Consider the following 26,591-nt stretch of genomic DNA (forward strand, 5'->3'; position numbering starts at 1 on the left):
TTTTTTTTTTTCCAAAATGCCACCTAGGGTATTTCAGTCTTCTCAAATAGAGTAAATTACAAATTTGGGACCTATGTATGGGGGTTCGAACGCTAGACAACCCTAAGTTTCAAAAATATCGCCACACACCTTTATGTATGAACCTAATATCATTTGAAAGACCTTTTCACTATTCACATAATTTTAAGCTATTTTTCCACTGGTTTTTTAATCTTCAGAATGAACCATTTTCTTTTCCACTCTGCCACTTCTGCCTGTTGTCTATTTGAACTTCACTCTCAATAAAAAGGACCGTTCACTTCTTCTCTTCTCTCTCGATGGAGGGCTTAAGCCCCTTTCGAGAACCTTTTTTTTTGTTTTTTCTATTTCAACTTTTTGAAAATTATTAAAAATTTTCTTCAGCCTTCACCAAGTTAATATTGTTGGAGAGTAAATAATCAAAATTGGAATGATAGAAGGGGCTGAACTGCATTTTTGTATCAAAATTGCAGAGGTAAAAAATGGATGTCCTCGTTAGAGAGGATAAAGAAGATTAAACTTTTTAAAAAATAATAATATAATATTATTATATTATCTTTCGTGTTAAACATGTAGACATGAAGACAAATTATTTCCTTAAAAATTGTAAAGAGTTAAATATTATATCGTTTCAAGTATCAATAGTATTAAAATTTCATTTGAGGTACCCCTATAAGAATATTAAAATATCATAAATAGTACCCCTTGTTTTGGCAAAGACCAGAATGCCCTTAGTGGCATTTTGGTTAAATTCAAGTGGAAAAAGGGTTTAAAAGTCCGTGAACAGTGAACAAATCATTCAAATAATATTAAGTCCATACATAGAGGTGTGTGGCGATATTTTAAAAACATAGGGGTGTCTAGCGTTCGAACCCTCATACATATGTACCAAATTTGTAGTTCACTCGAGGATTTATAAGGCGTATTTATGAGCGCTACTATGAATGGCCTCAGGGACGACATGTGTTTCAATGCATTATTGGTAACGTACGATAAAATATAAATAAAAATTAATGATGAAATGTTAGTGTAAAATATGGCACACGCTATTAGTGGGAAAAATTTTCCATAAATAATTATGGATTATGTTTATAGAGCAAACTAAAATAAAATAGTGTTTATTTTTATGAAAAAGGCAGGATATATGTCTTTCATACTATAATGTAATTAAAATGACATGGATTTAATTATATTGTGAAAAGAAAATTATAATTATGAGTAATAGCGTTAATAAATCACTATTGATTTAGTATACTCCCTCCGTCCTCAAAGAGTATGAACATTTTGTTCGACATGAGTTTTAATGCACAATTGGTAAAGTAAGAGAGAGAGAGAAAGAAGGAGTTTTAAAAATATTGCTAGTGCAGAATAAGTCTCACCTAATTAGAGAAAAAAAAATCAAAATTAGAAAATTCATATTTTTCAGGGACGAACTAAAAAGGAAAGAGTTCATACTCTTTAGGGACGGAGGGAGTACTATTCTCTCAGTTCCCTTAAAAAAAGGACTTTGTAGAAGACATGAATTTAATTGCAAAATAATAAAATGAGAGAGATGAAAAGAAAAAAAAATGATTAAAGTATTGTTAATGGAAAATGAGATTCATCTTAGTAGAGAAAAAGACTTGTCAAAAATGAAAATAGACTAATTTCGCAGCGCAGATCAAAATAGAAAAAATGAGATTGTAAATGACGAACAAACAAACAAGTGTGCCTTGTTGACAATTACAACAATATAGGGGACCTAATTGACAATAATGGTATTATAGGTGGCGGTAGGCAGTTTAACTTTTTTGTTTTTTAATGAAGTTAACGGTCTCTTTTTTTTACTTTCCCACACGACAGTTTTCCTGATTAAATCCATTTCCCTCTCTTTCTCTCTTGATGGTGCATAGAAGCTGAAGATTTTGGGCGTTGGTTAAGTAGAAGAAATGGTGGGGTTTGGGGATGAGTTGATTATAGAGAGCTACAAAATCCCATGGCTAATTTGGATCCAACTTCTTATTACCATTCTTCTCTTTCTCCTCTTTTTCGGCTTCGCTGCCTTCACTTATGACGCCTCTACTAGGTCAGCCGCGCCGCCATCTGGTCACCAACCTGCAGCCAACAACTTTACCTCTCCAAACGGAATAATGACGGTGCGTTGGTTTTGGATCAATTTTTATTCTTCTTTATAACACTTCTCCATTTAATTTTCATAAATTTCATATTCGGATTTTGAACAACTTCTATGTTAGTTGAATTTATGGGATTTGCATTAGTTTGGAATTGAGTTTATTTGACGAAATGCAAGTTCAAGGCTCAATAATAGACGAAGAAGAAAAAGAGAAGCAAACGTTCAATTGATCGATTCAAATATCAATTCAATATAATTTTATACAAAAGTAGTCATTTATTTGATGATTTTAAACATTTCTTAATAGTTTTTTTTGGCTTTTAGCTGCTTTCTTGAAGATTAATTTGCTTGTGTTCTACTATACTATCATGATTCGAGGTGTTGGTGCGTGGTTTTTTCCTTGATAAATAAGGTTCTATTTTTTGGTCTGTTATTCTTTACTTGGAGTCTTAGACATGAGAAGGTGATAAAGATTGAATTTTTATCAAATAATAATAATAATAATAAATTTTGGAGAATGCTTCAGCTACTCGCAAAAACTATTCCCCTCTACTTTTTAACAATTGTGTCTAATATTAAAGCGAAAGGCAATTTTTGTAAGATGGACTCTTGGTGGTGGTGCATTAGCATTTGGAACATTAAGAATGACGATTGTCCCTGGGATACAAATGTGTAACATCTGGAAATGTTAACATTTGTTTTGGCCCACATCTAAACTCGTCTGCCAGGTGGAAGACGAGAGAGCTGGAGGGCGCGCAGGAAGTAGTGGAGGGTCGAGCAGAGAAGAGGAAGATGAGTCGTCTCTAAAGGATACCGTAATTCTGGGCATTTTCCGGCGTCCAACCCACCCTTGCAACTATTTTGGGCGGGCCAAACAAGCGATTTTCAAGTGCTTCGGGTTAGATTCTAGCTCAGAGAGCTCTGCAAGTCAACAACATGAAAAGCAAGATTGACTATGCTACAGCTCAAAGATCTAATGCAAAATTACTAGTGAGCTTCTGTTCAAAAACTGTGTTTTGGGGCTTTAATTGTATCATTATTTTTTGTAGCATTAGTCTACTAGATTCAGGCAACGATTTTGGGGTAAATCATGGGACGTGTCTTCAGTCGAAGCATGTTCGCTGCTAGCAAAGAAAGAATCCGAAGCTCTTATTAGTACGAATTGAACTCTAGCAACTACCTCAGTCGAGTACCTAATTCATCCCTATAACTACTCGGAGAAGGTAACTCCTTGGAGCAAACTTAACCCTCCAAATTTCCGAATCCAAAGTAAAAAACACATAACAAAAACAGAAATTTCACAACTGTAAGGCTTAACAAAACACATATACAACCAAGTAAAATACTAGTTCTCTACTGTGCCTAGCCTCCTTTGTTAAAGCTCCAAAAACTCTACCCAATCAGAGAGTATGTACAGAGGATTGGCCTCAAATTCATATTATACCAGAGCATGGATTAGGCCTTCGAACGAGAAGTGAAGTAGTTAAGGAGCATTTTAGAATACCGGGTTAGGGTAAAGAGCATCTGTACAACTCCACGGCCTTTAACAATGCCTTCCCTCATTCTCCGTGCAGTTCTAGCTAGAGCCGGCTCGCCTATCTGGGCTCTCATTGGGGCGACCTCCTGCACAGATACTACTCAAGCAAAGATCAGGCGGAATTCGTCACTTTAAAACAAAGTTGAGATGAGAAAATGAATGTGTATGAACATCTGAATTACTAACCTATTGGTTTCATGTTTGTCAACCGTCTCCATCTCTCCTCTGCCATACGAACAGCTCGAGTAGAGCTTCTAACCCCCTGCGTTAGCCCTTGACTGCGAATGCAAGTATACAAGTAACGTAACCATGATAATCTCTAAAGAGCTTCTGTATTTTAAGAAAGTCGAAAGTGAAAGGTACCAACCCAAGGTCACTGAGCTCCATTGTCAAGTCGCTGATCTCCATCCCAGATAATCGAACAGCAGCCATGGTGTCGGGCAGCTCTTCCCTCGTGGCGTCCATTAGCTTCTCCAGTGACTCCGCAGCTCTCTTGAAGGCCTTTAACGAACCTTGTAACAATTAATCCTCAGACAGCACATGGAGAAAAACAGAGGATAGTATAGCATCTCACAACATCCAATCAAACAAAACAAAATCATTGCATTTTACATCATTGCCTAAAAATCAATTTAACTCCACAATTACATGGTCCTTGAAACTGAGTTCTTCATTAACATTAACTAGCATTAGAGTAGCTACAGGAATTGAAAAATCACTAACCAGTAGGGCTGGAATTGCAGCGCAGAAAAGCCATGTTGCAGAAACTGCTGTCTGTAAATCAACACCATAGATCCATAAATTAGTACTCCAATAAAATAAACATCAAACAAAGGAAGCTAAGAACCCTAATTTTTCAAAATGTGGAGATATTCATCACGCAGTTCAATTAGGTAAGCTGAACAACGCAGCGAGCAATCTCCAATTAAAATGCAATGAATCAATCACAAGCTAAGTAGATTTTCCCAAAATATATCAAATTCAGTTAGAGAGAGAGAGAAATAGAGAGTACGGCGCAGGCGGTGAGACTAAGGAATTGAATGTGGCGGTGAGAGAGGGTTAGCTGAGGCGGAGATCCGACGGCGGCAGTGAGTTGCGAGGCGGCTGAGGGCTCCGACGTAGCATTGTCGACGGAGAGAAGAGTGAAAGAAGCGAAGCGGCGGGGAGCGGGAAGCCGGAGAGTCAGCCGGCTAGGAGAGGAAACAATGCCGCCATTTCCGCCGGAGCTAGAACGAAGCGCGACTGGATTCGAGGCCTGCAACCTCACCGCATTAAACATCTCCGGCAAGCACAGATATAGTATTAATATGGAGTATATACAACTTTTAATTAGCTCTCTGGGTAGGGATTTCGTTCTCGCAATCTCCGAACACTATCATATTCCAACAGATGTCACCAATTAAAAAGTACAGATTTCGAGACATAGTAATAATCACAATTCGAGTAAATTCTTCTTATGAAAATTCTATTAAAAAAAATACTCCACACAACTAGATAATTAAATCGAGTGAAGTACTAATAAAGTTTTTGAAATTTGGAGTTTGCACATTGAAGGCCTTTAGCAAAAAAAAAATAGTAGTGAAATATAGAAATAGTACCTAATCTTTAATTTTTGCCATAAAAAATAGTAGTGAAATATAGAAGTAGTAACAATTTTGGTATTTTAAAATTATATTTTTAGTACATGATGCTGTTTTTTTTTTCAAAATACCCCTTAAAAATCACATTTTTCATATATTTATAATGGAGTGCATTTTTGGATATACACGAAAAAGAATCTAACAGTAGTATATATATATTGTCTATCTTTCTCTGCTATACTAGTATTATTAATTATTATTAATATTATTATTATAATGTTATAAATTACATAATTTATTTCCAATATAATTCAGATTATGACTCATAATCTCATACTACTACTTAATTATAGTTATAGTATTAATTATATTTAATTATTATCATAATATTAATAACCCGTAATTAATAAATAAGTAGTATAATTATATAATTATTTAAAATATGAATCATTTAACATTAAACTAATATAAAATAATTTTATTATTTTATCTTAAATTAATAACTAATTAATATAGTCTTAATAAAATTTAAATTTATATTTAAAATGATATAAAATACTCTATCCGTTCATTAAATTTTGTCACACTTTGACCGGGCACAGGTTTTAAGAATGTAATGGAAATTGAGTTGAAAAAATTAGTGGTAGCAGGTCCTACTTTTATATACTATTAGTTTATAATAAAATGTGAGATGAAATAAGTTAGTGGAATATGAGATCCACTACATGGTAAAAAAGTTAAATGTGAAAAATTGTGGGAGGAACGGAAATAGAAAAATGTGACAAAATTTAAGCGACGAGGGAGTAATTGAATATTTTTAATTATGTGCTTTAGTACTAAACTGATAATCCATAAAATAATTAAATTAAAAATATTTAATTGATCTTATTAGCTTAAACAGTTTATTTAATTAGGTGTTTTGTCTTTAATTTATATTAGAGTATCCACAGTAGTGGACTAGCGCGCGGACTAGCCGCTAGTTTGTGCGCTAGTCCACTATTGTAACCGGTGAGCGGCAGGCGGACTAGCTAGACGGACGAGAGGACGTCTGTTGGAATTGGTGCTAGTCCGCTATTGTGGGCTCCCGACGGACTAGCGGTTTTTTCGAATTTTTTTATTAATTTAGTTTTTTTTTAATTATGTATGTTTTTTTTAATTTATATAAAATGGTTGCATTTCCCCCTATTCATGTCAAAATTTTAATTTCATGTCTGTGAATTTGTGATTTTGTTTGTTGGCTAGTCCCAGTGCTTGTCGACTATTGTGCAGTGGGATGTCCTTTGTGATGTGGTAGAGCAATAGCTAGTCTTTGGCTAGTCCTAGTACAAGTCCACACTATTGTGGATTAGGGGTGGGTAAACGGTTTTCGGTTAATCGGTTAACCGAGAATCGAACCGGAACCAACCGATAACCGACATTTACGGTTATCGGTTCGGTACCGGTTATACGTTTTTGCTCTAAGTCGGTTATCGGTTATAACCGACCGGTTATCGGTTATAATTGATAACCGAATTAAATTCAATTTTAATTTCAATTATATGTTTATTTAATACTAGAAGAAATTACAATTTACTTTCAAATTTTGTCACAATGGAAGAAATTGTAATTTATATCTAAATTTTGTCAAAGTCTCGTATTGCAATGTCAAAAAAGTCCATTTTAATTTGTGTCACTAGCAATTATAGTATTATACTTATATATTTATATCTCAAAGTCAATATATTGCTTGCATTACTATGTTAAATATAGAATAACCTTTCACTTATTATTGGAGAAAAGTTTTTAAGTTATAGATCATGTAAAGTTTAAGTCTTTTAAAGTGCCTAAACAATTTATGTATTACTTGTAAATAGGAGTATAATAATAATAATAATATGAAGCTCATAAATATATTCACATATTGAAGTTTTAAAATTTATTTTATAATCATTTATAGTTACTTTTGTATTTGGTTCAGACTTTAAAAATGGAACAAGGTTCAATGCAAAATTGGTAAAAAAAATAATACTAAAAAGAAAATGTTGTTGAGATAGTAATATAATTGGATAGTGAGACCTGCAATAACGTTACTTCCTCAATTCCTCTGTCTCACGATAAGTGAGACACTTCTTTTGGAAACAAGTTTAGAAAATGATTGTAGTAGTAGTAGTAGTAGCAGCAGTAGTAGCAGCAGTAGCAGTAGTAGCAGCAGTAGCAGCAGTAGCAGCAGTAGCAGCAGTAGTAGTAGTAGTAGATGAAAAGTTAAAAAGTTAAAACCATAAACAATTTTAATATCAATTATATTCTTATTAATAATAAAAGAAATTGCAATTTACTTTTAAACTTTGTCACAGTAGAAGAATCTGTAACTTACTTCCAAATTTTGTCAAAGTCTCATATTGCAAATTTGCAATGTCAAAAAAGTCTATTTTAATTTGTGTACTATCAGTTACTTATACTTATAATATCTCAAATTTAATAAATTTTCTAAATATATTTTTATAAATAAGATCTCTTAAAGTTAACAAGTGCTGAAGCAATACTACTATTTTAAAAATAAGATAACCTTTCACTTATTATTAGAGAAAGGTTTTCAAATTTTAGATTATTTAAAGTTTAAGTCTATTAAAAAGCCTAAACAATATATGTATTGCTTGTAAATAGGAGTATAATAATAATAATAATAATAATAATAATAATAATAATAATAATAATAATAATAAAAAAGTAGATAACAAGTTAATTAAAACCATAAACAATTTTAATTTTTAATATATTTTTAATTAATTATAGAAGAAATTGTAATTTACTTTCAAATTTTGTCATAATAGAAGAAATTGTAATTTACTTCAAAATTTTGTCACAGTAGAAGGAATTGTAATTTACTTCCAAATTTTGTTAAAGTCTCATAAGTCATATTGCAATGTCAAAAAAAAGTCAATTTTAATTTGTGTCACTATCAAATATTTCAAAGTCAAGTGTCTAAACATTATTTTAAAAATATGATCTCTTAAAGTTATTAAAGTGCTTAAGAATTAGTATGTTAAAAATAGAATAATCTTCATTTATTATTGGAAAAAAGTATTTTAAATTTTAACCGATTCGGTTAGTTTGGTTATAACCGATAACCGACCGGTACTAACCGAGTCGGTTAATTAAGTAACCGAACCGATCCGGTTAGTTTTTTTTTATGGAATTTTGGGGTCGGTTAACCGACATGTCGGTTCGGTTAACCGAATACCCACCCCTCAGATACTCTTTAAATGTCAATTAGGTGTATGTATCAAACAGTAAAAAGAAAGAAAAATAAGAAAAAAGAAAGAAGAGGAAATACAAACTAAGATCAGAGGGGGGGAAAAATCGCATTTTAGTATTATTTAATTGAAATTTGTGGAGAAATCGGTGAATTCGGGCGGTTCCAATATTAGAGGAAAGAGATAGGATTCCCGTCGCCGGAACAGCAGTGGCGTCGGTGTTGACCGGCGACGGGGGAGCGGCCGAGTGATGACCGGCGGCGTGGAGTGAATCGGAGGGAGGTGACGGAAATGAGGGTTTGTGGAAATGAGGGTTAGAGATCTCTTTTGTTTTGGGGGAAATGAAATTAGAGAGGGAGGAAGACCTATGGTGGAGGGGAGTATAATATTTCGGGCCTCTCTTTTAGTTTTGGTTGGGGTCCCTAATTTAATTTGGAGAAATAAGGAGGGGTTAAATTAAATAGGTTGCGGCTTGGAAATAAAATGTACTTGGGCCAGTTTAATTTAAATCATTAGGATGAGTTTAATTAAATATAATTGTTGGACCGATGCATAATCAACTCTGGAGGCTTATTTAGTTAATTTTGAGAATAATTCAAAGGGTGAATAATTTAGCCCAAGTCCGAAATAATTAATTCGAGGGAGATAATTTGCGAAAGTTTAATTATGTGCTTAATTATCTGGGAATTTAATTCAACATGAAGGAGGAAAATATGAGGAGTTAAATGAGGAGTTTGTGGGCGCAAGCGGCCGCCGAATAATAGAAAATATGTGAAAATCGAGAAATGAGATAATTTTTTTTAATTAGGGTGCATGCGTTCCAAGTACAACACCCTAGTATAGTTCATACTTTATTAGAACGAGTAACACATTTATTGTCCATGCGACATAAAGTGGATTACAGACACTAGGGACATCAAACCTAGATTAGTAACTCTTGAAGGCTCCTAAGACTCTTAATGTTCTCTCTCTCAAATAACAGTGTCGTTCTAACGAAAGCTAATTGTAACGTCAACTAAGTTTTTCTAACTCGCAAACCTACTCTCACGATTATGTTGCAAGCCAAATGATCATCATAGAATGTGCCCCTCAAAGATGAAGCAATTATCCAACAATTAGAATAGAAGCAAAGTAATAAACAAAACACATATTAAATAAATAGGAACTGTATAAACCAAAGTCGTTACTAACACATCTAACTCACATTATGAAATAAGCTAAACACATAGTTTGTAGAGAAAACAATGAAAACATTAAAACTAAAGCAATAGAACCCAATGGTTGAATCTTGTAGTCTTGATCTTCTCTTGATTCCATACTTCAAACACCTTGGATCTTGATAATTAGTGGAAGAAACTCTCAAATATTATGCTCTGGAAATTATGCACCAAAAGGTTCCTTTGATAAAACTTGACGGGGTATTTATTACCTCAGGGTCGAATTCCCTTGATATGGTAAATTCTTCTTCTAGTATGGTAAGTCATGGAGAGAAAATAGGGAAAATTTGTGCTCCGCATTTTCCTAGCGGATTGCCGCACTATGTTCAGTGGTCACTGCAAATCATCCCGCAGCTTCTGTCTCTCGATCAAAGGTCGCTGCACTTGTTTCAGCGATCGCTGGCAACCATTCCGTAGCTACTGGATCTGAGCGGTCAGTGCACACAACACAGCGGTCGCTGAGCGTGTTCTTCTTTTTAGATCTATTTTTTCGAAGCGGACTGCTACAGGATCAACGGTCGTCGGCCGCTAGCCATCACTGGCTGGCTCGAATACTCCAGATTTCCATCTTCGACTTTTTGCTATCATTTTAGGCTCTATTTTGCACATTTCTCACAAAACACGTCAAAATATCAAAATAGATAAAATATACAAATAATGGACATGTAATGCAACTTTGAAACTCAAAACGGACCAAATAATGGTCTTAAAAGAGTGCAAAATCCGAGCGTATCAGTGTCCACTGAGTATATCAAGTACTTAGCTCTACATGTGTTTTCCCTATGCGCAGGTTGATCTATGACGAGTCGTGATGGGTGTTGAGTGGAGCTTCTGAAATGTGCTTGCTATCTTGTATTGAATAAGTCGGGTGTTGATATATGATGTCATTCTTTTCTCTTGAATGATTCCGCTAAGACTATTTACTGTTTTGAATAATGCGCTTTGCGTCGAGATACATTAAACTCGTTTACTTTGAAACATCTTTTGGATAACTCAATAAATTATATATTATGTTTATTTTTGTCAAATATGATATAGCTTCAATTCCCCTTTCTTCCCCGCTTCCTATATCCTCTCCCACTCGCGATCAACAGTTATTTCTATCCTTAGAAAGGGCTCTATCCTTAGAAAGGGCGGACACGACATCAAGTGTCTCATATTTCTTTATTTGAACCTGTCTCAATAAATATTTTGTTTCACTTTTACTATTTTTAGCAAGTGGACTCAAGTCTTACTAACATTTTCAATTCACTTTTCTTATAAATCAAAATAATTTTTAAATCTCACACCGATCAAATATTGGTCATTTCTTAGGGACTTGGTGGAAATATTGTTTTATGATAATGATAAGAGCATCTGCAGCTCCTCACTGGCACGGACGGCGTGGGTGCCGTTGGCGCGCCAACGCGCTGTCTGCCGTTGCGCTATCGCCGCTGGCATGACGCTTCTCAATGCATCGAGCACATCCGTGTCGCTGAGCAGGCTGACGCGGTGGCACGGTATTGGCCAACGGCTTAGCGGTTAGCAATTTCATTTTTTTTAAAAAAAATTGAATTTAATTTTAAAAAAAATTTAAATAAAAAAAAATAGTTTCCCACTTCCCAATAAATTATATCCGTTTTCTCCCCACTTTTAATTTATTTTTTAATTTTTTTCCCCAAAATTTACATTTTCATTTGAAAATACCCCCACTTCCACACAAAAATTTCCCACCACACTACACAAATCTCTCATCTAAATTCTCTCATCAATTCTCAATTCTTTCACTCTTACAAAACAAATGTCTGGCTTCGGCGATCACCCCTCCGACTCCCACTGTTGGAACCACAAATGTTTCAGCTCACAACCATTCCCTAGTCCGAAAATGCAATTCTCGGCCCCTCCTCAAATTCAAGGTTCTCAAGTTCCGGATGGTTATCGGCCTTACCCGGTGGACGACCAAGATGCCCCCGATGGGCGATATGGGTGGGCACCCAAACCTGGATCGGGAGGGAGCGGAGGCTCTCAGACTCCTCTTACTCCTACTCCTACTCCTCGTGGTGTCCGCCCCCGATACACTCCGGCGGAGATGGATTAGTTATTCAAAGCCTATTTGATTATCTCCGAAGATCCGGAAGTTAGCACAAACCAAAGCGGGGATAGGTTTTGGTGGCGCGTCTCTCGTCGGTACAATGAAAACTGGCCGGCTAGAACCATCTATCGCAATGAGAGTATGGTGCGCAATGCTATCTCCAGAGCCAACAAAGAAATCCAAAAATTCCAGTGGTATTACCTCCAGGAAAAGCGGTCGGCAGGGAGCGGCAGGAGGGAGCTCGATATCATCACTACCACCATGGCGACCTACCAATCCCAACATTACAAACAGTTCAAGTACCTCAACGCTTGGCAGGAGGTGCGCCATCATCAGAAGTATAAGGGTGGCGTAACATCCTTATCCAGCTCCTCCAGCAAATGGTCGAGGTCGGTATCCCTATCTGACGTCGGTGAGGATGTGGTGGCTAGCCAGCTTGCCGCAACTAACTTGGGTAGCCTCGACGCCAGCCCAAGCAGTTCCCAACTCCGGCCGCAAGGAAGGAAGAAGGCGACGGCCAACCGCCGTCGTGCCGCGACTCCATCCGCCCCCGCCCCCGCTCCCTTTGTGCCACCTCAACCCCCCACCAACTCGTTGTGGACCCTCTTGGCTCAACTCAATATGACCGAGACGTGTAATATGTCTCCGGAGCAACTTGAAGCGCATCGGACAATGATACAAGGTCTCTGACAAACATTGGGGATAGGGCCGGAGAACTAGTCTTCCACGGGGGGTATTTTTTAGCCTTTAATTATGTAATTTTTAATTTGTAGGATTTTAATTATTTATTTTTTATTTTTTAGAATTTTAATTATGTAATTTTTTATTTTTAGGATTTTAAGTATGTAATTTTTATATTTTAATGTATTTTTATATTGTAGAAATGTTTTTAGTAATTGAAATATTTAAATTAAATAATAGAATGGTGAGACCCTTGAGCATGTTTTTGCGGAAGAGCATGGATGTGAGTGTTGTGCTTAGGGGTGAGAATACGGATATCGGGTATTGGATTTACTCGTACCCGACATGATATCCGCCGGATTTTGGATATCCAATATCCAATTTTATGGGATTGAGTTTGGGATTGTGTATTGAAATATAAGATATATCGGGTATTGAATAACCCGAATGGATATTGAGTATTACCCGAATATCCAATTTATTATTTTAAGCATAATTTAAATTAGCTTTAGTCATTTTGCATTAAATAATCTTATACTTTAAAATAAAAGTGATCCATTTTTTTTCTGTTTTATACTACCAAATAAATAAAATATTAAAGACATTAGTCAATTTAGATATTTCTATATTTCCATTAATATATAATATTCAACTTTAGTATTAGTTATTAACATATATGTAAAGAGTCGGGTATTTGGGTACCCGATACGTCGGGTATGGATACCCGGGGCGGGTATTGGAGTATTCGAAAATATATCGGGACGGGTTTTGGATAGAGATTTTAGTGATTTTCGGGTTTGAATACCCGGTTTTTTCGGGTCGAGTATCCACGGATACCCGTATTCCCACCCCTAGTTGTGCTCTTGTTAATAAAATTGGGTCCGGATCGACATCCATACTCTTTGGCAAGAGCATGGACGTGGATGCTCTTAAGATTTTCGTACAAATTATTCACACCAAATATTAAAAACCTGATCACATAACCAAAAAGTTAATTTCATAGGGATTTATACTCTTTGTTGGCTCCATGTAGAGCCCTCAATGTAAGATGTGAACTTTGCCGTAAATGAAAGTATTATTAATAAGGAGAAGAAAAAAAAAACTATTGGACTGTACGTAGTTTTCCGCCATTAACTATAATTGTCGCATTGAGAAAATATAACTCTACAATTTTATGGCTTGATTTTCCAAAATCTTTCCTGTTCCTGTGTTTTTTTTTCTTTCCCGTTACTTTCCTGATTTTAGTTTTTCTGCAGTATTATGACTCGTGAGTTGTATTTCTTCATCTCGACGAAGTTACGCGACAAATGAAATTTAATTATTCAGTGCATTATAGAATTCTTTTTCCACACGCGACTTAATTCCACTAACAAAAAGCAAATCATATTACTCCATATAGACATCACACTTTTTTTTTTATAGTTTGTTCAACATTTTCTTTTTTTAAAAAGCTCTTTGTCACATTAATATAAACATTCTCCCTCCATCTATAATTAAATGTCACATATATCACCGACACGAGTTTTAAGAAATTGTTTAACTTTATAAATTAAAGTAGGAGAAAAAGTTCGTGGAATATTTGACCTACTTTTATATATTGATTCAATAATAAAATGTGACTTGAATGAATTAGTGTAATGTAGGGTTCACTTACAAAATATAAAAAAATTAAAATAAGATATTTATTGGCTGACGAACAGAAAAAAAAAAAAAAATGAAACATTTAATGACGGATCAAAAAAGTATTATTCTCTATTATTTAACACACAAATCAACATCTTCTAAAATTTTATGGCATTCTCTATTATGGGATAAACCGACCAAGGGAGTACAAAATTCAATGCCTTGGACGACTTAACTATTGACTTTGAAAACCCACTAATAAAAATCTCAAAGCAAGTCAAGATTGATAGTGAAATTGTAACCCAACACTATCAACTCATTTCTTTAAATATATCACTTATTAACTTATACAGTACTATCAACTTATTCACTACCAAAAATGGAGTGTATTTGGTCACTTGCAGTATTAGCACTAGCATTATTTCTCCACTTCCTAAATAAACAATGGCAGAGGAAGAAGAAAATAATGTTACATCTTCCACCGGCACCGAGGGGGCTTCCGATAATCGGCCACATCCATTTATTAGGCAAAAATCCCCACCAAGATTTCCGCCGCCTTGCTCAACAACACGGCGATATCATGCGCATGCGCCTCGGCTCTCTCCCGATCGTCGTCGTGTCGTCTCCCGCTGCTGCCGAGCTAGTGCTGAAGACGCACGACGCCGTTTTGTCCGACAGGCCCCACTACCTCTCGACCACGCGCCTAACGTACGGCCACAGGGACGTGATCTTCGCTCCCTGCGGCCCGTACTGGCGCAACATGCGCAAGCTATGCACGCTCGAGCTGCTGAGCGGGCCCAAGATCGAGGAGTTTCAGCCGATGAGGCGGGCCGAGCTGGGGGTGGCGGTGGAGGGGATCCGCCGGGCGGCCGAGGGGAGGGAGGTTGTGGATGTAAGTGCTAGAGTGGGGGGGCTTGTTGGGGATATGAATTGTTTGATGGTTTTTGGGAGGAAGTTTGTGGATAGGGATTTGGACGAGGAGTTGGGGTTTAAGGATGTTATTGATGAGACCACACGTGTGGCTGCGCAGCCCAATCTCGGGGACTATTTCCCGTCCATGGCGGTGCTTGATCTTCAGGGGCTCAACCGCCGCATTGAGAAGCTCAGCGCGACGTTTGATGGCTTTCTTGATGCCATCATTAATGATCATGTCGCGGAAAAGGAGGAGGAGAAGGAGAAGAAGAGCCGTGATTTTGTTGATGTTATGATGGCAATTATGGATTCCGGTGAGGCCGGGTTTGACTTTGACCGTCGTCATGTGAAGGCTGTGCTTTTGGTAATAAGAGCATCTACAATATTGGTCTTTAATCAGCTTTTGTTATTTTGGGCAAAACACCCTGGCCCTTGCAATCAACCTCATTTTTGTACTTAATTGTTATACTCCTATATTTGCATGTTATATTGATTTGTACTTTATTTTGAAGGATATGTTGATTGGAGGGATTGATACAACAGCAACAACTATAGATTGGATAATGTCGGAATTGATAAAGAATCCAACAGTGATGAAGAAGCTACAAAAAGAAATTGAAGAGGTTGTGGGGTTGGATCAAATGGTGGACATATCACAACTTTCTAGTCTCAAGTACCTTGAGTGTGTGGTGAAGGAGTCATTGAGGCTCCACCCTGTGGCACCGCTACTAGCACACGCCGCCCAAAAGGAGTGCGAGCTCATGGGTTACAACATACCTAGTAAAACACACGTATTTGTGAATGTATGGGCCATTGGAAGAGATCCCCATGTCTGGCCCGACCCCGAAACATTTTTTCCAGAAAGGTTTTTCAGGAGTAATGTGGACCTTCGAGGCCGAGATTTTCAGCTTCTTCCATTTGGTTCCGGTCGACGAAGTTGCCCAGGGCTGCAATTAGGATTGATGATAGTTCAATATGTGGTGGCGCAGTTGGTTCATTGCTTTGATTGGGAGCTTCCTGATGGAATGTTATCTGATCAGTTAGACATGTCTGAAAAATATGGAATGGTGATCACTAGAGCTAAACCTCTTATAGCAATTCCAATGTACAGATTAAGTAAAATAATTTAATTTTAATTACTATTATATTGTATTTCACTATTATCGCAGAACCGAACACCACCTATATGTAATTTCCTATTTTGCTTTGGCCACGAGACCCCTGATGTTGCATAATATTATTCATCAAAGTCAAAATCCAAACAAATTTATCTAATTCATTTGCTTATTTTTTCTCTTGATATTTTATCATTTTTTTCATTATTAGAATTACTTTTTTGCCATTTATCATATTTGAGGTATTCATTTCTTAATCACTTTTGCAGGGATGATTTATTTCATTCAGTTTCAATTATGTATATTTTATTTGAAGTAATTTTTTGGCTAATCCTTTTAATTTTAATAATTGAATTATTAGTAGTGTTTTTAGTATTTGAAAAAAAAAAGATGTTTCTTAAAAATATTCAAAAGGTAAAGACTAAAGAAGTAAACGGGTCATGCGTTTGATGGACAAAGTGGTGCATTTATTCCCTACTTGAAAATCCAAATCCGTAGAAATTGCAATGTATAAATTGTAACCGATAATTATGAACGAATAAGTAATATCAAATGTAAACTTCTAGAATATTTTGACTACGAAAAGTCTTTAATTTGTAGGTAGAAGTCAGCTACATATATAGTCAGGTTATAGTGATTTGTGATATTCAATTTTTTGGATATTTATTAAACTGGCAACTGCAAGAGTTAATTTAGATTTTCAAACCTAATTCGTGGAAATTAAGAAGAAGCTAGTCGGGGGTGGACTGGAAAGTGAAATAAAATTTACTACAAATATAATTATTTTTAATTGTACTATTAAACTAGCTAAATGATGTATGCAATGAATCTGAAAGAGATGAAATTAAATTCTATAACAATATGCATTAGTAGTTACCGATCCATTATTTATAGTATTTATTAAGGTTTCCCTATGTTAGAATACCCGGCCATTAGATAACTATAGTTGGTTTTCTAAACATAAATTGGATATTTTTTGTATTCCCTAATTTCTTATAGAGTGAACTACATAAATGGTATCTAATCTTTCACTTTCGCACATAAATGATACATGATCTTTATTTTATATCGTTTTTGGTACCCAGTGACAAAAATAACCCTAGGTAAATATGTGGTTTTTTTTTCATGGAGAATATTTTTGGAAATTTCAATTAAATGGTACCAAATATGTGATTATTTTTTTTTCCTTTCTTATTTCTCTTTTTCTTATTTAGTTCCCAATTCTTTCTTTTTTCTCATTTTCTTCTTTCTTGTTAGTATTTTATCTTCCTTTCTTTTTTTCTTTTTCTCCTTAATTTATGTTTCTTCTTCCTTCTTTTTTCTTCTTTTTCTTTTTTCTTTTTAGTGTTTTATACATACATCTTATTGCATTATATAAATAAAAAATAAAATACCTAATTAAATTAATTATTTAAAGTAATTAAATTAATTAAATATTTTTTATTAAATTATTTTATACTCATTTTAAGGTTGAACACCTAACTAATACTCCCTCCGTCCCAGATAATTCGACCCAGTATACCATTTCGGGCCGTCCCACATAATTTGTCCCACTTCACTTTTACCATTTTTGGTAGTGGACCCCATATTCCACTAACTCATTCCTACTCACATTTTATTATAAGAGTGAATTACATAAATGGTACCTGATCTTTCACTTTCGCACGAAAACGGTACCTGATCTTTATTTTATATCGTTTATGGTATCTATTAATCACAATTTCGGTACCTAGCATAAATTTCGCCCCAAATTACCCCGTAAGGACAAATTAGGTAGATGGGGGTAATTTTGGAAATAAAAAATGTCTGATTTTTGCAGATATTCAGGGTGTCAGGAGCGAATTTCTGAAGATTTGATGCAAAGTGTTAGGAGCGAATTTTTGATGATTTGATCTCATGCACAGTAACATTATTTTTGTCTTATGTTTTACTTCAATGGATGGTTGACACGTCAACAATTTCATTTTCACTAGACATCCTTCCACCATGCCACTTCATCTCACTTTCTCACTCTCTCACTTAAAACCTCCACCGTTTCATCTACCACTCTCACTCTACCTCCCTTCCACTCAATCTGACGTCCGGCCGACTGAAGAAATCGACCGTCGGTGTTGTGCTATTGACGTTAAACGGTGAGAAATGCCCCCCAAGAAAAGAGGGCGGGCATCGTCTTCAAAATCGAAAGCTTCTAGCTCCGGGGTTGGCTATGAAGCTCCGCATATAATAGATGTAGACGAGGAGACGTGGGACATCCGTGGTCGTGGACAGAATATATTCAACCCGAAAAATGAATACGGTGAGTTTTTTTGGTTTCATTGCTCGATTTTGCAGTAATCTTAAATTCAACAGTCATAGTAAATATTTGTTTCCCCTTCGGCATTGGTGTTGGCAACAAAGTTAAAGGAGGGCAAAAAAAAAGTTTAGTCCGTAGCTGCAATTGTAAGTGAACAACTATTTTTCTATATCTATATACATATGACTGATTTTTTTGTTATTCTTAAACGGCTTTTTTTTTTTTGGTGAGTCTTAAACGGTTTTTTAATTGTTGTTTCTTTTGCTTTTTTGCACCATGAATTTAGCTAATGCTCCAATGTTTGTTTCATCCGCATTTCTTGGGCACTGCGAATTTTTTTTTTTGCACCATGGATTTATGAATGCAAAAAGTTGTCATTTTTTCTTATTTTTCATAGAATCTTGAGCATTTCATGTTTCTGCAATCTGCATTTGGTGATCATATTATTACCCTATATATCAAGAAATCAGTACCGTAGTCATGTGGTTAGAGTAACACATACACATTTTACGTTATTCAAGTTTATTTTATTTTTTATATATAATTCATTGATGAAGGAATGTAGTGGCATCGCCAGTTGCAATTTTTTTTCCATTGAATTGGGGTATTACTTGATTTGTTTGTTAATGATTTTTTACATTCATTGTCACTCAGCTGGAAGGCCTGATAGGTTTAGTTTGGCCGTTCACCATGGGGGTATATTTGTTGGCGAAGAATATGTAGGGGGTATGTTGAATTATGTGGATAATTGTACTATCCGGCAATTCGAATTGCTGGACTTGTCATCCATTGTGCTTAAATTAGGTTATCGCAGAGAATACATTTGTGAGTTCTACTACTGCCATCCTTCCCACAATCAAGCATGTCATGGCACTAAAGTTGGTCATCCTCTCGAACCACTTATTGATGAGGAACACTTGAAGAGATTCAAAAAGTTGGCTAACAAACTAGAGAGAATTGTGCATGTTTATGTTTTGGAGATCACCGAAGTTGAAGCGAGAGCCCGAAAGCATAAGGACCATGAGGCATATATGAAGGATTATTTCAGTCCTAAGTCGAAGGGTGTAGTGATAGAGGAAATCGACGAGCCCCCTCTGGTTGTGTCGAAACAGAAGCCGCTGAAGAAGGCGAAGGTCAATCCTGGAATACCTTTGCTTGAGTGGTATGAGCAGGATGTAGAGTTCGAAGACTATTTAGTGAGTAGTTTGGCTAAAGCACGTGAAGAATGGAGAAAGAAAGAGGTAGATGAATCAAGAATTTTGAAATTTTTGATGGATGAATTTAGTGCAACTGTGGAACAGGTACTTGAATTTAGGGTACTGCATGTGTTATTATTTTGAACCTAAACTGAAATTTATTTTTTGGGTACTGCATGTGTTATTATTTTTTCGCACTTAAACTGAAATTTATTTTTTGGGTACTGCATGTGTTATTATTTTTGAACTTAAACTGAAATTTATTTTAACTGTCTCTTCTTTTGCATTTTTTTGTAGTTGAGAGATGATCGGCCAACCTTACATCCCGAAGCAACACTAGTTGATACACCTTCATCTGTGCAAGTTGAGGAGCAAGCCCCACAAGAAACAGTAGTTAAAGTAGTTGATGTTCAGCCAACTGCATTTGATTTTTTTTTTTGAATTTAAGGTGTACTAACTTCATTTGAATTTTTTGTAGCATCGTGTGGCAGCGCATAGAGTAGAGAAAATTACTGATGTTCCATTTGAACCTGCACAGCCGCAACCATATGTGCAAGTTGAGGAGCAAGTTCTACAGGAATCATTTGTTCAGCCTGCATTTGAGGAGCAAGCCCTACAAGAAACCGTAGTTGAAGTAGTTGATGTTCAGCCAACTGCCTTTAAATTTTTTTTGAATTTAGGGTGTACTAACTTCATTTAAATTTTTTTGTAGCATCGTGTGGCAGCGCATAGAGTAGAGAAAATTACTGATGTTCCATTTGAACCTGCACAGTCACAACCAAATGTACAAGTTGAGGAGCAAGTCCTACAGGAATCATTTGTGCAAATTCAACCAGCCCCACAGACTGAAACAGTTGGTTATAAAGTGGGTATCGTATTTAATATTATGAAATTAGTGGTTACTAGGAGTTGATGAGTGTACTAACATTAGGTATCTACTGTGTTGTTACGTTATGTGGTATAGCCTGTTGAAGTATCATCCGATGCACCAGGCAGTGGAGTGGAAAGTTGCTTGGGAACCGAGAATGAAGTGTATAGACCCGATTTGAATAATTTGTGTAATTTGTGTGAACCACATGAGTATTCGTTCATTGATAACTTGGTAGAAAATTGGGAAAATTGGGAGCAATACCTTGAAAATTGGGTTGAAGGTGGAGCAGGGCAACAGATGAAGGAGAATGTTGGCGGAGTTGATGTTCAAGCTTCGCAAAACTTGGCCGATGCAGCTCCTCTAGATGATAACTTGGGCGGGGGCAGACCCCAAGTTGAAGAGGAAAACCTAGCTGCAGCAGGGGAGAACATAGTGGGATTAGAAGCCCAGACGCCTCAAAGTTGGGAAGATTGCCCTCTACACAACGAGGGTAGTGATGAAGATTCAGACGATGATGTTGTCCAGGTCATATCTGTCAACAACATGTGTAGAGACGAGCAGCTCTTTTCTTCGTACTTCGAGGAGCTAGTCCGGGCAAGTACTGATGTTGAAGTAGATACTTCTGCAAACCCAAGCGGTCCCTTAATAGCATCTGGTTCGAATGCCTCCAAAACCACGAGGAAGAGATCATTCTCAGCAAAAATTACTTAAAGGAAGGATGATGGGTGGCAGCTGGCAGAAGAAGCCGACATGCTTAATGATTTGGCGAATACCGATCTACATGACACAACTGATCTTGAAGAAGGTAGGCGTAGGACCAATATTCGTTGTCGCACATTCACTCTCACTGATGGCTTGCCGGACTGGAGTGTTGGGGATGTGTTCGGTGATAGAGAGTACATTAGGGAGACACTCCGACAGTATTCAGTGTTGTCGAAGAGGGATATCCACATCAAGGTCAATAACAGGAAAAGGTTAAGAGCCGTGTGCCTTGGACGTGGCTGTCAGTGGTTCGTTTACTTCAGGAAGAATCCCATTCATAACATGACAGACTATGTTGTACAGACGATGAATAGAAGACATTCGCTCACTTGCTCCAGGGTACGGAATAATCGATGGATCACGTCGAAGTGGTTAGGGCAACGGTTCATAGAAAAGATCAAAGCGAACCCTCACATTCCACTGACAGCTATTCGACAATGTGTAGATGAGCAATTCGGATCAACTATCAGCAGAATGAAGGCAAATCGGGCTAAAGAAACGGCACTGCAAGGCATCTATGGAAAGATTGGGGATCAGTACAAGAGACTTTTTTACTACAAGGAGGAGTTATTGAGGACGCATCCTGGATCAACTGTCCACATACACTACGATGATGAAAGAACGAGCTCGAGCTCTGGCCCTCGGTTCCGTAGGATTTATATTTGTTTAGGGCCATTGAAGGTTGGATGGAAACGCTTTTGTCGACCAATAATCTTCCTTGACGCATGTTTCTTGCGTGGGATGTACAAGGGTCAGCTCTTCACCGCTATCGGCATCGATCCCAACAATGGATGGTGGCCAATAGCTTGGGCAGTTGCCGAGACCGAAAGCTACGAGCAATGGCATTGGTTTCTGGATTTCCTAGACGAGGATCTGGATATATCGGCTAATCCTCCTAGATATGTTTTTATGTCGGACCAACAAAAGGTACAACATTTTCTATTGTATATGAAGTATAAATTTTGTATTTATTTCAATTTACTTTATGCAGGGCTTGGGTATGGTAATTGGTGAAAAATATCCACAAAGCGAACACCGATTTTGCGTACAACATATGTACAACAACTACAAGAAGCGCTTCTCCGGAGACATATTGAAGAAGAGGATGTGGGGGATTTCATCTAGCACAACGGTCGTGGAGTTTGACCAAAATATGGATGCAATGCAAGTGTTCAACACAAATGCACACCAGTATCTGACTAGAGTTGCCCCGAAGGAGAAATGGATTAAGGCCTTCTTCTCTGAGCACACTCTTTGTGATACACAGGTAACCTACTAACTGCAAGTACAGTACAAGGTATTCCTTTATATTGACTTCACATTGTCAATTATTTTAATACGTGACACGTCATGTAGCTCAACAACATGTGTGAGACGTTTAACTCAAAGATTGTTCTTGCTCGAGAGAAGCCAATAATAACCATGCTGGAGGAGATTCGAACACAGCAGCTGGAGCGCATACAGATCAGAGGTCAGTGGGTGAAGAACTATGATTTCCCGGTACCTCCTGTGATCAAGGAGATTATTGATAAAGCAGCCGCAGAGTCGACCTCGTGGAGATCGTTGTGGAACGGTGAGCATGAATACCAAGTCACTGGCCCTTATGGTCAGTTTGTGGTGAATTTGCAAACAAAGAAATGCACGTGTAGGCTTTGGCAACTCAGAGGTATCCCATGTGTGCATGCGGCAGCCTCCATTTTGAAGATCGGCGATTCCATCACAGATTATGTGTCTGAGTATTACTCACGGATCCGCATGACTGCCCTCTACGAGCATGTCTTGTATCCTATCAACGGGATGGAAAATTGGCCTAGATCGTCGGAAGTTGGTTTCGAGTTGGTTCCCCCTAACACAAAAAGGCAACGTGGCCGCCCACGCAAGGTTAGAAGAGAACAAAATCAGGTATGAGCACTAAGTTACCATAATACAGATACATCTTTGTAGTAATTAAATTAATTAGAAATAAGTGCATGCTTTCTATCCTCTTGCAAATAAGTGAAATCCAAACAAGTTTTGCAATATTATACTCCTATAGCCTTTAACTGATGCCACATCATTGTGATATTCTCACATCTGATTCCACTTTTTTCCAATTTTAAATGAAAGCAAAATCAGTTGATACATTTAATTTGATAAGTAGGTACTTATGTTATGCTACAAAAATCAGGTAATGCCACTAAGTTACCATAATTTTGCTTGTTGGGAAACACAGGTACAATATCGTGAGAATGGGGTCGAAGAACTTATGCGGTCAACCTTGATCACGTGCAGTCGATGCGGTCAGATAGGGCACAACAGGAGAACCTGTCAAAACGACCCTCGACCACCGACACCGACTAGTCAAAGGAGTGGAGCATCTTCTAGCCAGCCGCAATCTGGTGCGGGGCCATCTTCAAGTCGATCAACTGCCGCACCGCGGGTTGCTCCGGCCAGACAAGCACCAGCAGCTGGGAGAGGGCAGCCTACTCGGGGGACAGCAGGAGCGGCAGGTCCACCTCGTCCAATAAGCGTCACCAGGAGGGCTCAGAGGTGTGGCCGTCGCAGAAACGCAGATTAAACTTGTGGGTGTCATTGTGGGATTTTGTTGTGGTGTTGTGTTTCATTTTGTGAAAATCACGTGCAGTCTGCCTTGTTTTGTCATGAACTTTGAACTTTACGGACTTCGATTGAAGCCTAGCATTTCAGGTGGTTTTTGATTTTTTGGACATGGTATCCCCATGGGGATGGCAGACTGGTGATGATTTTTGTCAGGTTTATAGTGAATCTACGATCCAGCTTTCGTTTGTCGTAAGCATAACAATCTACAGTTTATGGTTATGAACTTTGCATAGATATTTTTGTCTTTCATGTTTGATATGTCTTACTTTTCGCAATCATTTTAGGGTGTTGAAATTTAATTCACGTTTTATTATCGCCAATAGTACCAAATATAATTCACATTTTATTATCACCATCAGTACTAAAATAATAACAAATGTAGTACCAAAATATTAACACACCAATAGACATTTTATTATCACCATTATACGAAAATAATAACAATGTAGTATCAAAATAATTAGTCGTAGTTTACTATTACCAAAATAATAACAAATGTAGTGCCAAAATAATAACAACTGCACTACCAAAACCAATAGTACTAAATAATAACACCATTACTACCAAAATAATAACAAATGTAGTACCAAAATAATAACAAATGTAGTTGTCTTCCCCAAATCAACTGAACATAATTGTATTACACTAAGCTTCCAATAGACGAATCTAATTTACCAAACTAATAACCATAGCAGCAATTGCAACAACTAAAGAACAACAAGCAACACATACAAGAAAAAATTCTTTCCCTTTACATCCAGCTCCCACTGTCCGGCCACACTTTCGATCTTCACAACTTTGTGATTCAACTTCGTCAACGTCTTCTCGACGAATCTGCCCAACAGAATCCTTGTCCATCGACTTTGGATAACACCATTGAAAAAAATGACAACCCCCAACCTTACCTTTCTTCTCGCAAACGAAGTACAACATACCGTAAGATTCTCGTCGTGCGTCAGCCACTATTTTGAGACTTGCTCTTTGGCGACACCAACAGTTTTCGTACTCAACTCTAAGCCAACGACACCCGTTTCTTCCTTCACCCGAGTAACTTTCGTAAGTACTTGACAACCTAGACATTGAAGAAACAAAGAAGAAAGAAGGAAATGAGAGAAGAAATAGACAAAAGGGGAGTTGAGTAAAATATATATATAAAAAGGGAAAAAAAAAAGTTTGATATGACTTGGTGCTAAAATTCAAATACAGTAGTGAGACAATCTGCCACAATAATAATGACATCAATTGGAATTACAAACCTACCCTCTGGGACATGGATGTCATTCTGAATTGGAAAGGGGGTATTTTAGTGACGAGGTACCATAAACGATATAAAATAAAGATCAGGTACCGTTTTCGTGCGAAAGTGAAAGATCAGGTACCATTTATGTAATTCACTCTTATTATAAAACTAATACTTTAAAAGTAGGACTCACATCCCACCAACTTTTTCAACTCACTTTCCATTACATTTCTTAAAACCCGTGCCGGGTCAAAGTGTCCCGAATTATCTTGGACGGAGGGAGTAATATTCAACTTTTTTATCATTACCGTTCACAATGTTAAATTTTTACTAAGGCTATATTGATTAGTTACTAATAATAATAATAATAATAATAATAATAATAATAATAATAATAATAATAATAATAATAATAATAATAATAATAATAATAATAAAGGTCAATTTTGATCTTTAATATATAATTAAAATATGAATATATCTTAAAATATTTAATTCTTGCAAAATGGATCCATAACAAATGAAAATGTTGCTGAAATAGTCATTTTTTTACGGTTCTTTAGAAAAATTAACGGTCAACGCTAATTGCACAGTGACATGACCGTTAGTTTTTGACAGAATCATAAAAAAATAGAATCGCTGCGACAAAGATTTCATTTGTTATGAACCAACTTTTTAAAAAGTAAATGTTTTGGACCAAATTCATATTTTGGTTATATATTTAGAATAAAAATGTAGTATTCCATTGTTAATAATTAATAATGAGAAAAAAAACTTATTGGACTGTATGTAGTATTCCACCATTAAATGTAATTGTCGCATTGAGAAAATATAACTCTACAATTTTATGGCTTTCGCTTTCCAAAATCATTCCAATTCCCGTGTTTTTTTTTTCTTTCCCGTTACTTTCCAGATTTTAGTTTTTCTGCAATATCATGACTGTGAGCAGTATTTCTTCTTCTCGACGAAGTTACGCGACAAATGAAATAGAATTATTTGTCCACGCTAATCTCACTAATAAAAAGCAAATCATATTACTCGTCCACTCTCATAATACATGTCGCACTTTCTTTTTTAGTTTGTTAAAAAAAATATCACATTTCATACTCCCTCCTCCGTCTCCGATTAAGAGTCACACTTTAACCGGGCACGAGTTTTAAGAAATTTAAAGAAAAGCTGGTTGAAAAAGTTAGTGGAATGTGAGATATATTGGTTTTATAATAAAATGTGAGTGAATTGAGTTAGTGGAATGTGAGACCTACTTACTATTTATGGTAAAAATGAAGTGTGACTCTTAATTGAGGACGGACCGAAATGGAAAAGCGTGACTCATAATCGGGGATGAAGAGAGTATTTTAAAAAAAGCTCTCTTACATTAATATAAACATACTCTCTCGTCCATGATTAAATGTACCATATATGACCGACACGAGTTTTAAGAAATTGTTTAACTTTATAAAGTAAAAGAAAAGAAAAAGGTAGTGGAATGTGAGGCATAGATATATATATTGGTTGTATATTAAATTGTGAA

General features: G+C 36.5%; 4 protein-coding genes and 1 long non-coding RNA gene across 6 annotated transcripts; 3 read left to right on the forward strand and 2 right to left on the reverse strand.

Annotated features, from left to right (window-relative positions):
• Window positions 1-1,837: 1,837 nt before the first annotated feature.
• On the forward strand, window positions 1,838-3,293 carry LOC125206495 (uncharacterized). Its single transcript, XM_048105748.2, has 2 exons — window positions 1,838-2,153; window positions 2,860-3,293. The coding sequence occupies exons 1-2, from the start codon at window positions 1,947-1,949 to the stop codon at window positions 3,082-3,084; spliced, it is 432 nt and encodes a 143-aa protein (XP_047961705.1). The 5' UTR covers window positions 1,838-1,946; the 3' UTR covers window positions 3,085-3,293.
• A 62-nt stretch (window positions 3,294-3,355) lies between these two features.
• On the reverse strand, window positions 3,356-5,092 carry LOC125206477 (uncharacterized). Of its 2 annotated transcripts, none has more exons than XM_048105734.2 (5): window positions 4,681-5,092; window positions 4,392-4,442; window positions 4,036-4,169; window positions 3,855-3,946; window positions 3,356-3,754 (listed from the first exon to the last, which is right to left on the reverse strand). In XM_048105734.2, the coding sequence occupies exons 1-5, from the start codon at window positions 4,945-4,947 to the stop codon at window positions 3,708-3,710; spliced, it is 591 nt and encodes a 196-aa protein (XP_047961691.1). In that variant the 5' UTR covers window positions 4,948-5,092; the 3' UTR covers window positions 3,356-3,707. The 2 variants fall into 2 exon arrangements, with proteins under 2 accessions (XP_047961691.1, XP_047961688.1); XM_048105731.2 differs by having other exon boundaries at window positions 3,356-3,765; window positions 4,681-5,090.
• A 9,348-nt stretch (window positions 5,093-14,440) lies between these two features.
• LOC125219224 (cytochrome P450 71AU50-like) lies at window positions 14,441-16,260 on the forward strand. Its single transcript, XM_048121141.2, has 2 exons — window positions 14,441-15,349; window positions 15,498-16,260. The coding sequence occupies exons 1-2, from the start codon at window positions 14,453-14,455 to the stop codon at window positions 16,113-16,115; spliced, it is 1,515 nt and encodes a 504-aa protein (XP_047977098.1). The 5' UTR covers window positions 14,441-14,452; the 3' UTR covers window positions 16,116-16,260.
• A 5,330-nt stretch (window positions 16,261-21,590) lies between these two features.
• On the forward strand, window positions 21,591-23,985 carry LOC148931580 (uncharacterized). The gene is made up of 4 exons (XM_089063429.1): window positions 21,591-22,149; window positions 22,214-22,489; window positions 22,579-23,124; window positions 23,435-23,985. Exons 1-4 carry the CDS (start codon window positions 21,697-21,699, stop codon window positions 23,777-23,779), a joined length of 1,620 nt encoding a protein of 539 aa, XP_088919555.1. The 5' UTR covers window positions 21,591-21,696; the 3' UTR covers window positions 23,780-23,985.
• A 396-nt stretch (window positions 23,986-24,381) lies between these two features.
• Window positions 24,382-25,209, reverse strand: LOC125224485 (uncharacterized). The gene is made up of 2 exons (XR_016136043.1): window positions 24,756-25,209; window positions 24,382-24,654 (listed from the first exon to the last, which is right to left on the reverse strand). It is a non-coding gene; the product is annotated as an uncharacterized LOC125224485 (long non-coding RNA).
• Between the last annotated feature and the right edge of the window lie 1,382 nt (window positions 25,210-26,591).

Source organism: Salvia hispanica, chromosome 2, assembly GCF_029641045.1.
Source record: "Salvia hispanica isolate PSC_SH4W2 chromosome 2, Shi_PSC_v1, whole genome shotgun sequence".
NCBI lineage: Eukaryota > Viridiplantae > Streptophyta > Magnoliopsida > Lamiales > Lamiaceae > Salvia > Salvia hispanica.